The sequence below is a fragment of the Camelus ferus genome, chromosome 13 (assembly GCF_009834535.1).
Source record: "Camelus ferus isolate YT-003-E chromosome 13, BCGSAC_Cfer_1.0, whole genome shotgun sequence".
NCBI lineage: Eukaryota > Metazoa > Chordata > Mammalia > Artiodactyla > Camelidae > Camelus > Camelus ferus.
The window spans coordinates 42,660,759-42,672,806 of NC_045708.1; the positions used below are offsets into that span (position 1 = coordinate 42,660,759).

Sequence of the window (12,048 nt, forward strand, 5' to 3'; positions counted from 1 at the left end):
AGGAATCATTGCTTGAATGTATGAAGCATGGCTGACAAACTAAAAATAATCACCTAGAATACTTGTTAGTATCATCTGCCCTCACGAAGCATTCTTCACTTCTTTATAACAACTGTGAGCCATGAAAAACAATTATGGAATTATTTTAGCACTAAAGAGTGGAACTTCAAATGATGAAGTCATTATAGAAGAGAAAATCCTTGCAATTAATTATTAAAGTATATAACTGTTATTATATAATCTTAGAAAACTAAAAAAAAAAAGTTTAAATCTGTATTTGTGGAATAATGAAAACAACATAAAAGGCTAGATCAAATAAAAATGGAGACTCCTAAAAGAGATAATACCTAAGATTTCTAACAAAAAAAAATTAATAACCATTTCCTATTTTTAAGGCTGCTGTTTCCTTTTTATGTCTCATTTAATTACTGTTCTTGCACCAAAGGATGACAACATTATGCTGAATAAGGCATTGCTCTAGGTGCCAGAAAAATTAATGTACTGAAATGAACACCTTTTAAATGCTAAAAATAGCCAAAATTGATTGATTTTGCAGTTATGATGCCATTTCTAGAAAGACAATGTATTTCAGCTGCTTAGATTTATTTTTGTATATATCTGTTTAAGGGAAAAAATTTTTTTAATGTTCCTATAACTCAGAAGAAATAAAGGAGATAATTACTCCAGAATAGCATGACTTAGGCCCACTGCATCTTATTAATTTTCTAAGGAACAGAATTTGAGACGACTTTTAGAGGATTAATAACATTCTCATTTCCACTTGAAGTTAATATTACTTGCATTTCTGATACAGCATTTCACAATCCTTTCACTATTTACCATTGTGTTTTCAATTAGAAAATATTTCTCTCTCTAATCATGTGGACAAATGAGCCATGCATATTTTTAATGAATAAAAATTAAAATGAGTAAATAAATATATAATTTTTCTACATTCATACCAAGCCAAACAGATGTGTATTCACAAGAGCAAGTCGACCTGATTTCTATGATCTGTAAGAAGAGTTAACCAGTTAACTGTGGTAAAAGGAAGCAGTACTGGACTTGCAAACAGAAGACTTTGGTTATAGTTCCAATTCTGCCAGTCTATCACTTTAGTCATGTTACCTAGGGTCTTTTTAAATATTAGAGTCCTCGTATATAATGTAAGGGATATTAAATACCTACCCCATGAGGATGGTGTTAAAATTACGAATGAGAAGGTACGTATTAAAAAGCTCAGTAAACTGTAAAATGGCAAGGTATCATTAGTATTACTCTGCATTAATTATGTATGGCATATCATTCTAGACATTTTCAAAGATGCTCTAAGCTATCCTCTGAGAATGAATAAAAAGGCAAGAAAACTGATTTACTGCTTAAATAGTAATATCACTTTCCTACAGTTAATTTTCTGACTAGATTATAAGTATGTTAATAATTATGGAAAGTTTAAAATCTAATTTGAAGTACTTAGAGGTTGAGAATAATTACTTTTTAGCAAAAGAGACAGGTGATAAAAACAGCATTTAAGAGAAACACTAATTATTCAGTATCAAATACTAAAGACCACAAAAAATCTCAAAATTAGCCAATCATAATTTTTCAGGTAACAGAATAAGTCAATTACAAGAAAACTAAAATTCCATCATTTAAAAAAAAAAAAAAAAGAACTGAAAAGAATCATTTCCCTGAAAGATTTAACTTGCTAGCTTCAAAGGAGTGTTTCAACAACAGATCCTTCACTGTAGGTACTTACAGCATGCCCAAGTACTGCATGTGCAATTTCATGGCCCAGAAGGAAGGAAAGCTGATGAATATCAGTCACACTATTTAAAAGCCCAGTGAAGATAAACACTTGTCCATTCTGCACCATAAAGAAAATAATGTAAGCAACTAGAACACCATAGAAAACAAGAACGTTAAATTTAACAATTAAGAATTAGGCTGGATAACACTTGCTTACTGGAAGCACAAAGGCATTTATATCTGGGGAATCAACCACATGAATAATCCAATTGATCTCAGAGATCCCTGGAATATCTTTATTGCATTCAATTAAATGATGAACCACCTCTTTAACAGTCACATATCGGGCGTCTTTCTCAGGAAGCATATCATTTTTAAATTCTTCCATCCACTGAAAGATTAAAAAGAAAAGTAGTCTTTAAGAGAGCGTAAGCTCTACAATCTAATAAGATTTTTCATATAAATTGGTTGAAGTAAAAATTTCATTTATCTCTTCCATTAGCCTATAAACAAATAAAATGCTTAAATATTATTTCTACTTTTCCAAATATTTTAGAAAACAAAACATTGTCTAGAGAACATAAAGATATCGTATAAGAAAATAAAATACAGAAGAAAATTACTTCCATAACATACTGAATAAACACCCTATACTTAATAATAAAGTTAAACACCTACCAAAAAAAGGACAATATCTTATTAATTTTAAAGTGTTTTACCCACATAGACTGAAAGGAAATTGCTGAAATTTTAGAACAGAATGGCATATCATTTTCTCTATACTATGCTGACTTAGACTACCTACCATATGAAGACACTTTTTCTGAATCTATATTCATGAAGGACTCTTTCAAGTGTACTTAGAAAATTAAGGATATTCTAAAAATATTAAATTTCTGGAAAACCTATAATTTCTTACACATATGAATCAAGTTTGTAACCTTCTTCCTTGAGATGCATTAAAAATAGATGATTTTATAGAGTATGAATTTAAAAGTCTTCAGATCAATTAGCATTTTTTAAAAGCACAAGTCACCAGTGTAAACTGTGTAAAACAAAACCACTGAAGTACATACAACAAAGGTTATATGTAACTACAGTACTTTATGATAATCCTGTGAGAACATGTATTTGAATTTTCATATCAAGCAGCTATTACACTTGCAGGACAAAAATAAGAAAAAAAGAATATACATATGTACATGTATATAATTTTTTAAAGCGTCTTAGTGATATAAATAGTAGAAGACGCACTAACTTAACACTAGGCCTTTCTCAATCTTAACACTTTCCTCAAACATGCCTCTGACTAGACTATTCTAAAACACATCTCAAATCTCTGTAATAAACTCTGTATAGAAGAGATTGGTCTTGTTTTTATTAAGAACAATCTTAATTAAGAACATTGTTACTTTTTTGTAGTAACTTTCCATTGACAAACTCAGAAGCTCAATTGAAATAAAAATATATAACGATCCGACCGTGCCAAAACTGTCAAGTGAGCCTATAAGATTTCAATTCAACAAACATTAATTGAGCATATACAGGTATACCTAGGATGTACTGTGGGCTCCTGTCCAGACCACACAGTAAAGTGAGTATCTCAATAAAGGGAGTCACATGAATTTTTTGGTTCCCCAGTGCATATAAAAGCTACGTTTACACTATATTGCAGATAGTATGTGCAATAGCACTATGTCTAAAAAAATTATGTACATACCTTAAAGAATACTTTAATTTAGCTAAAAAATGCTAACCATCATCTGAGCCTTGAGCAAGTCATAATCTTTTTTAAAACAATAAAAGATCACAGATCATAGATCACTGTAACAAATATAATAATAATGAAAAAGTTTGAAATATTGCAAGAATTACTGAAACGTGACTCAGATATGAAGTAAGCAAATGCTGTTGGAAAAATGGCGCCGGTAAGACTTGCTCGACGCAGTGTTGCCACAAACCTCCAATTTTTCAAAAATGCAGTATCTGCAAAGTGTAATAACGTGAAGCACAATAAAATGAGGTCTGTCTATACTGTGTATGCGCTAAGCACAAGAGGTAGAAGATGATCTGCCCTCAAGGCACTCACTACTGGTATGAAATGGTTAACTACCTGAGTTATTATATTTTCCAAGTTAATTCCAACTTTATTTTGCATTCAGAAAATACAGTAAGTTGCGAAAATTGATGTTTGAGGGGAAAAAAAAGATCTTGTTCTACTTTATTTTCAAGGTGCAAAAATTCAGATTACAGATCTATTTATCCAAAAAATATATATAAAGCACTACTTTGTACAGTACTTAAGATAAAATGATAGATAAAACAGACAGGGTCTCTGTCCCCATGGAGCTAGTCTAGCAAGGGAGACACATCAGCAAATAATTATGCAAATAATTATTAGGTTACCTTCATGATAAGCATTTTACAAGAAAACTACAGTATGCAAAGAGAAAATAAAAGGAGGAGACCTAACCCCAATATAGCCAAGCACTAAGCACAATGACAAATGACTGATTCAAAATGCAGTCTCTGTGAAGGACACCCACTAGAGCCTAACGCAGCCACCCTGCCTAACCCAGTCAGGATAATCCAGGAAGGCTTTCCTAAGAACGTGACATTCAAGGTGACATGTGATGAGCAGGAGTTAGCTGGGTGAACGGGAGGAAAAGCAATGCAGACAGCAGGAACACTAAGTATGAAAGGTCTGAGGCCTTTTGGAAAAAAATGCTAATTTCCTATCAAAGGTTAAGATAAAGTAGCACATCTTTCATATTTAAGAAACTTCCCTGCTTCAAGTACTTCATCAAGCAATCTAATTGAAAACAATTCTTACTACTTACCTGCTTCATATTCCAGTTCTGATAAAAGTCTGAAATGTTCTTTCCCCAATAATAGTAGCTTGCGCCTTCCTGTGACTGGACTTACTTCCAGGTGAGTAAAATAAAACACTACAAAGAGCAATCCAGAACTACTCAAACCAAGGAATAACTTCCATTTATTCTTCCTTATACTTTCTTTAAATAGTTCCTTCTTGTTAGGAGGAAGTGCCTGCCACCATTTTCTTATGCCCCTAGAGCAAAAAGAAAAATTCAAAGTTCTGGTAATAGAATTAGTACATATCATTGAATCAACATAACACTTATGCTAAAATTATGTCAAACACTTGAATTTTTATATTTCTCTGTATAGATGATTTTTTCAGTTTATAAAATTCTTAGCTAAATGATGAAAAAGTAATCAGTTATACAGAGCTATAGCTAAAAAACTATAGTTAAAAATTCTAATGTTCAGCTAAATTTTCTTCTGCAGTTATTTTAAAGGTAAGTGCTAAGTGAGAAGCTGTTTTACTACAACTACCACTAGTTAACATGTATTGACTGTTTAGCACATTCACAGTACTCTTCCCATTGCTATACAAATGTCATCTCATTAAATCTTCACAGTAACCCTGCTACGGAAGAGAAAATTCACACAGAGAAGTTAAACCATTTGTCCAAAGTCAGAAAGGTAACAAGAGGAAAGCCAGGCAAGAAAGGCAACGTGACAGCAGGGATGAATTGCCCAAGTAAACATCCGAGGGGGCCATGGTTCAGTAAAGCTATACCTTTAACTACCATTCCCCCTACTGCTCATCAGACATCAAGCATTTGGCACGATCTGCCAGAATGTCAGCAAGGTACAAGGGGAACTCTCAGTATTGGTTTTAGAAACAAATATTGCTCAGTCGCAGAAACTCCACGAACCCCTCAAGAACATGACAAAGGAGAGGTAATATGAAGAGCATAAGCACTGTAAATACAGAAATGAGAGATTTTATAGATAACATCAAGGCGATCCAATTCCACCAGGCAACAATGTACTCTCTGCTGCTTATCAGGGTTCAGAGACATTTTTGACAAGCAATGTTTCCAACACTGGGACAAAAACTGTTCCTTGTTGAGTTTACCTATGAAATTACAACCAAAATTTAAAATATATACATCATTCAAAATGTATTTTATGCAACAACTTCTTTAAGTTACCTTAGTTTTGTTAAGTGACACACCTAAAATGCCTTTAAAGTGTTTTAACCTAAAAAAGACTTAGATCAAACTATGAAGTATACTTATTTTCAATTTAAAACTTTATATGACATTAGTATTTATTTAAAATGTATGAAAGCATATCCTAAAAGAAAATGTTAGGTGATTTACAATAGTAACAACAACAAGACAGTTAAATAATTAAAAAGAATGAAAAAGAGCTATTGGCCCAAGCACCTGAGCTGAGTTGTGACAAAGATTCTCCCCTCCAGCAAACTCTACTCAGACCTGCCTGATCTCTTTTTCAAGTAGGCCTTGACTTTTGGACTCCTATGTTCATCTCAGCATTGTCCAACAGCAAGAATCCTGCTAGGTCAATTCAGCCAGAATCCCCGCTCCTCCAGATCTAATTACTCTTGATATCTAATCAGCTCCTTATTATTCATCACCACCCAGGGGTTGTCTGCTCACCCTTGCTGCCTTCAGCAAGAGCCCTGGTAGATCAGTTAAGCTAGAATCTTGCCCTGACTCCTGATGTCTTCTGTCTGTAATTTTCCATCCACCAGCCCCCATCCTGCCCACTCACCCATGCTGTATTCAGAACTTACACTGATTCTATATAGAGGTCTGCCTTCTCCTACTGCAAAAGTCCTGAATAAAATCTGCTTTTGCTGCTTTAATTATTGTCTAGCTTTGGCTTAGCAATCATTATTTAAATTGAAAGCTAAATTAGCTGTATATTTTCTGGGCGTTAATGCCTCATCACAAAGAACACAATAAATTACAGAGTACAAGTCCTCGATTTTTGACAAAAAGAAAACTGGGTTGGTTAATATGGAAGTAAGGCTAGAAGGCACTTCATAGTTATCAAACGAAAGAAAGCTTTACAAGGAGATAATGCTTAAATTTATCGTTCTTCAATTTTCATGAAGCAAATAAGAGAAAACAGGATTAATTATGAGGGGGAGGTTCAAATTAAATATAAAGTACTATTTAGCTATCAAAACATTAATTATTATAAAGGACCACAAAGAGAAAATAAAGATTTGTTGGAAATAGAATAGAAAAACAAATACTAATTAAGAGCTGACTTGGCTAGGAATGAGCCCTTTCTCATATAAGCGAAGTTCTTCAGTTTCATGATCCATTGCCTCAAACTCCATGAACTAAAAAGTAATGTTTGTAAGTACTGTTCTTACATATGAGCAAGCTGTAACAAACATTTCTGATTCTCGTAATCATAAATACAAGCTCTTTTAAATAGTGTCTGCACAAAATATATAAGAAAAAATTTTAAAGATCACATTTCTATAATATGCAGTATATGATTTCAAGATTATTAAGTCATACATAACAAAACTAGGTAGAACCAACTGTTTAGAAACTTAATTCTGAGCTAAATCTGGAAGGGAAATCAAACAAGTTTTCTTTCAAAGGGTAGTTCTGCAGATACTTTTTAACAGAAAAGTTTGTTTTTTAAAAAGCATCTTACCTGCCCACAATGATTGCAAGTAGTTTCTGCACTGGTTTAAGAATCATCAGCAAGAGAGGAACTGGAGCAGCTTGAAACCGTGGAGAAGTATGGAAACTCCTGAGGTCTCTTATGGGCAAACAGTTTAGAGGACAAGATACTGAAAGAGGAGAAACTGCCTGGAATTTCTTTCCTCAGATGCTGTCTAGAAAAAGAGTTATTCCAGGCAGTACATTTTTGGGAAACCATCCCAATTTCCTTAATGCTGGTGCTCAAGAAGCATCCTGTTCTTTTGCTATTAAAAGTCCTATAGAAATGATAGTTTTCAGGAAGAAAAGTCAGTCTATCACCCTGATTTAGTCCCAGGTCTTGAGACTTATTTACTGTACAGTTAATTTTCACTTGAGGATAGTCCAGTGAAGTTACAGCTAGTGTGTGACATTTTCTCCAGTTGGTCAGTAAACTGAAGCGGAAGAAAACACAGTTTCTAGCAGCAGACTGCAGTCCATGGATGAAGCTCATCTCTGTTTTGCTTGATTATCTGGAACACAAAATATAAACTATAAATATCCCTACAAAACACTTATTAACCAAACTGAGAATACAACACTTATGAAAAAGGCTTTCTTTTCTTTACTCATCTCTGACTAAATTACCTTGGGTTTCTACTCACCACCCCTGCATCAATGCCTCTTAGCAATAAAAATCAAACAGATATTATGTCTTTATTTTTTTTTTTTTACTCAAGAACCTGTACTTTCAAAACTTGGATTATTTTCCTTCCCTCTTTTCATTTTTCACTTTCATTTTGGGAAGTCTATTTCTATTTTAACAGATAAATTTGGGAAATAAGAAATGGATTAAACAAAAACAGCACTAAGTTTCAGCAAGTAACAGTAACTGGGGGAAAGAGTATTTAAGGGAATAGTAAAATCTAACATAAAATGTATTTTTAAAATACAAATTTTTTCCTTTCAAACATAATACTGGGACTTCTGATTCACATCAAGACAGAGTAAGAGGGACCAGTGACTTATCCTCTCATAAAAAAACTGAATATGAAGACCTAAACAAACATTTTTCCAAAGACATACAGATGAAAAGAAGCTCAAAATCGCTAATTACTAGAGAAATGCAAATCAAAACCACAATGAGGTATCACCCTACACTGGTCAGAATAGCTAACATCAAGAAGTCTACAAATAATAAATGCTAGAGAGTGTGGAGAAAAGGGAACCCTACTACACTATCTGTGGCAATGTAAATTGGTGCAGCCACTACAGGAAACAGTATGGAGGATCTCTTAAAAACTAAAAATATAGCTACTATATGATCCATCAATCCTATTCCTAGGCAAATAACCAAAAAAGATGAAAACTCTAATTCAAAAAGATACATGCACCCCAATGTTCACAGGAGCACTATTTACAATAGCCAATGGAAACAACCCAAGTCCCTATCAACAGACAATGAGCTTAAGAAGATGTGGTACACATATACAACAGAATACTACTCCACCATAAAAAAGAATGAAAATATTGCCATTTGCAGCAAGATGGATGGTACTTTAAAGACAAATATTATGATATCACATATACATAGAATTTTAAAAAAATACAAATGAGTCTATATACAAAACAACAGATTCACAGACATAGAAAACAAACTTATGGTTACCAAAGGGTAAGAGGGGAGAGGATAATTAAAAGTATGGATTAACAGATACAAACTACTATATATAAAATAGATAAGCAACAATGATTTACTCTATAGTGCAAGGAATTATATTCAATATCTTGTAATAATGGAAAATAATCTGAAAAAAAATATATATATATAACTGATTCACTTTGCTGTACACCTGAAACTAACACAACATTGTAAATCAACTATACTTCAATAAAAGAAAAAAAAGAGTAAGTAAAACAATGGTTCCAACATACTGGACATCAGACAAGAACAGTCATTCCTGAGAGATGGAAAACAAATAAGGTGAGCCCTACGATTACCCCAGTTATCCCTTAGAGAAAGTTTCCAGGCCCTGTGCAGAGAGGGGAAACCTAGCACAGCCCAGTGGTCCCCCTACATTAAAGGGATGAAGCTAGGAATTCAAGTAGGCTACGGTGGCTGGAGCTCACAGAGCAGAGTACAAGAGAAGACAGAGCTGCACAGAGAAGTAACTCCAGATTGCTGCAGAAAATCCACCTTGTGTATTCAGCTGAGTCCTGATCAGGGCATACATGTGAGAATACTCCCCAAAGCTGGCAAAGACCAGCTGACATTAGAGGAACAATATACAGGACTCACACAGGGCAGAGCACAGTGCCTGCTCCCACGCTCCAAAGTAGAAAATCTTTTAATTGAAAGGCATTGGGTAAAGTACTCAGAAGGGTTTTTTGCCTCAATATGAGAGAAACATTAGTCCTAGACTAAAAGCTGCTCTGGTCCTACCTAACAGAGATTAAACACAACACCCCAAAAGATCAAACTGTTTCTAAGTAGCCTCATTCCAGAAGAAAATGTTCAAGAATATTTATAAGAATACAAAAATATCCAACACTTAACAAGGAACAATTTATAAATAAAAATTATCAGGCATGCTATGTGACCTGTGATTATGAGGAATATCAATCAATAGCAACTAACTCCTAGATAACACAAATTGCAGTATTAGTAGTATTAGTTATTATAACTATATCGCATATGTTTAAGAAGCTAAAAGAAAGTCTGAGCATGTTACATAGAGCCATGGAATATATTCTTTTTCAAAGACCTACACTGAACTTCTGGATTAGAAAACTACAATGTCTTAGACAAAAATTACACTGGATGAGACTAACACTAGGTTAGACATTATAGAAATAAAGACGTATGAACATGACATATCAATAGAAACCATCCAAAATGACATGCAGAGAAAACAGGCTTTTAAAAATGCATAGAGCATCAATGAGGTGTGGGCTAACTCAAGTAACCGAATACACATGTAAATGGAGTCCCCCAAAAGGGGGAGGGATAATAGAAAAAAAACAACTTGAAAAAATCATGCCCCAAATTTTCCAAATTTAATAAAAACTGTAAAACCACAAATGCAAGAAGTTCAACAAGCCACACACACAGGAAACACAAAGGAAACTACTCCAAGATATATCATACAAATTTCTTAAAACCAATGAAAGAAAAAAATCTTAACTTTGACATCTTAGATTAAATGGATACATTCCTTGTAAAACATAAACTACCAGAGCTCACTCATGAAAAAAATAAATAACCTGAAGAGCCCTATACCCAATTTTTAAAAACTGAATTTATACTTAAAAACATTCCCACATAGAAAGCTCCAGGACCAAAGGCTTCACTTGGGAATTCTATCAAACATTTAAAGATAAATTAATAATTCTATATAAACTCTTTCAGGAAATTAAAAATGAATAGCTTTCAACTCATTCCATAAAACCAGCATTACCCTGACACCAAAGACAGAAAAAAAAATTTTTTTAAGAAGACTATAGAGTAATATCCCTCATGAACACAGACACAAAAATTCTTAACGGTATTTTAGAAAATCTAATTCAACAATATATTAAGAAGACAATAACATCATGACCAAGTGAGGTTCGTCCCAGGAATGCAAGGTTGAATAAAAATTCACAAATCAGTGTAATTCACCCTACTAACTGAAAAAAGAAACACCTGATCATCTCAAAAGACACAGTAAAGACATCTGATAAAATCCAACATCTAACCCTGATAAAAACTCTCAGTAAACTAGGACATCTATAGAAACCTAGAGCCAACAGCATTTTTATTGGTGAAAGACTATACTTTCCTCCTAAGATCAGGCAAGGATGTACGCTCTCCCCACTTCTATTCAACACTGTACTGGAGATCCTAGTCAGTGCAATATGTACACACATACATACATAACTAAATAAATGACATCTAGACAAGAATAAGTAAGTAAAATGGTCTTCATTTGTAGATAACATGATTGTCTATCCAGAAAATCCAAAGAAATCTACCCAAAAAAAGCTATTAGAATGAGTTTAAGGTGGCAGGATACAAGAGTTAACACACAAAAACAATTTTATTTCTATATACTAGCAAGCAAGAGAAGACAGACCACACAAAGGGAAAACATACACAGGAAAAAACACCAGTCTCCCACCAAAACCATACTCCACGATTCCAGCTCTAAAATATAAACTGTAGAAAATGCAAACTGATTTATAGTTACAGAGAAATTGGAGGATGGAGGGGTAAAGAGGGGCAAGGGAGGCATTACAAAGTTTTGGGGGCAGTTAAAATGTTCACTATTCTGACTGTGGCATTGGTTCACAGATATACACATAATCAAAACATACACAGTTTAAATGTGTACAATTTATTGTATACCAACTATACAGCAAATAAGCTTTTTTTTTTTAAGTTAGTAAAAAGAGACAAATGCAACGTGTGAACTTTGATTAGATCCTAGTTTGAAAGAAAAAAAAACTAGTTTAGAAGATAACTGGGACTATTGGGGTAATCTGAGTATGAATTTGCTTTTAGGTTACTTTAGGTAAGTATCACTTATTTTCTTATAATGATGTGGTTATGTAGGTGAATATTTTATACCTGAAATATTAGCTGAATTCTCTTCTTCATAATAAATAAAACTTTCAAATATTGTAATAAAAGTATATGCACATATACACACAGGACATAAAGACATTACAGTAAAATGCTAACAATCTTTATAGCTAAGTGGTAGTTATATATGTGCTCATTAAATTTTTTTTCAGTTTTTTTAATGTTCAAAACCTT

General features: G+C 33.3%; 1 protein-coding gene across 1 annotated transcript in view; it reads right to left on the reverse strand.

The window, feature by feature from the left end:
• OMA1 (OMA1 zinc metallopeptidase) overlaps positions 1–12,048 on the reverse strand; it is a 51,822-nt gene that overhangs the window by 38,514 nt on the left and 1,260 nt on the right. The window contains 5 exon segments of the mRNA XM_032494394.1: positions 1,760–1,867; positions 1,967–2,141; positions 4,592–4,819; positions 7,264–7,424; positions 7,426–7,783. Coding sequence (XP_032350285.1) covers positions 1,760–1,867; positions 1,967–2,141; positions 4,592–4,819; positions 7,264–7,424; positions 7,426–7,764 — 1,011 coding nt within the window. The 5' untranslated portion in view covers positions 7,765–7,783.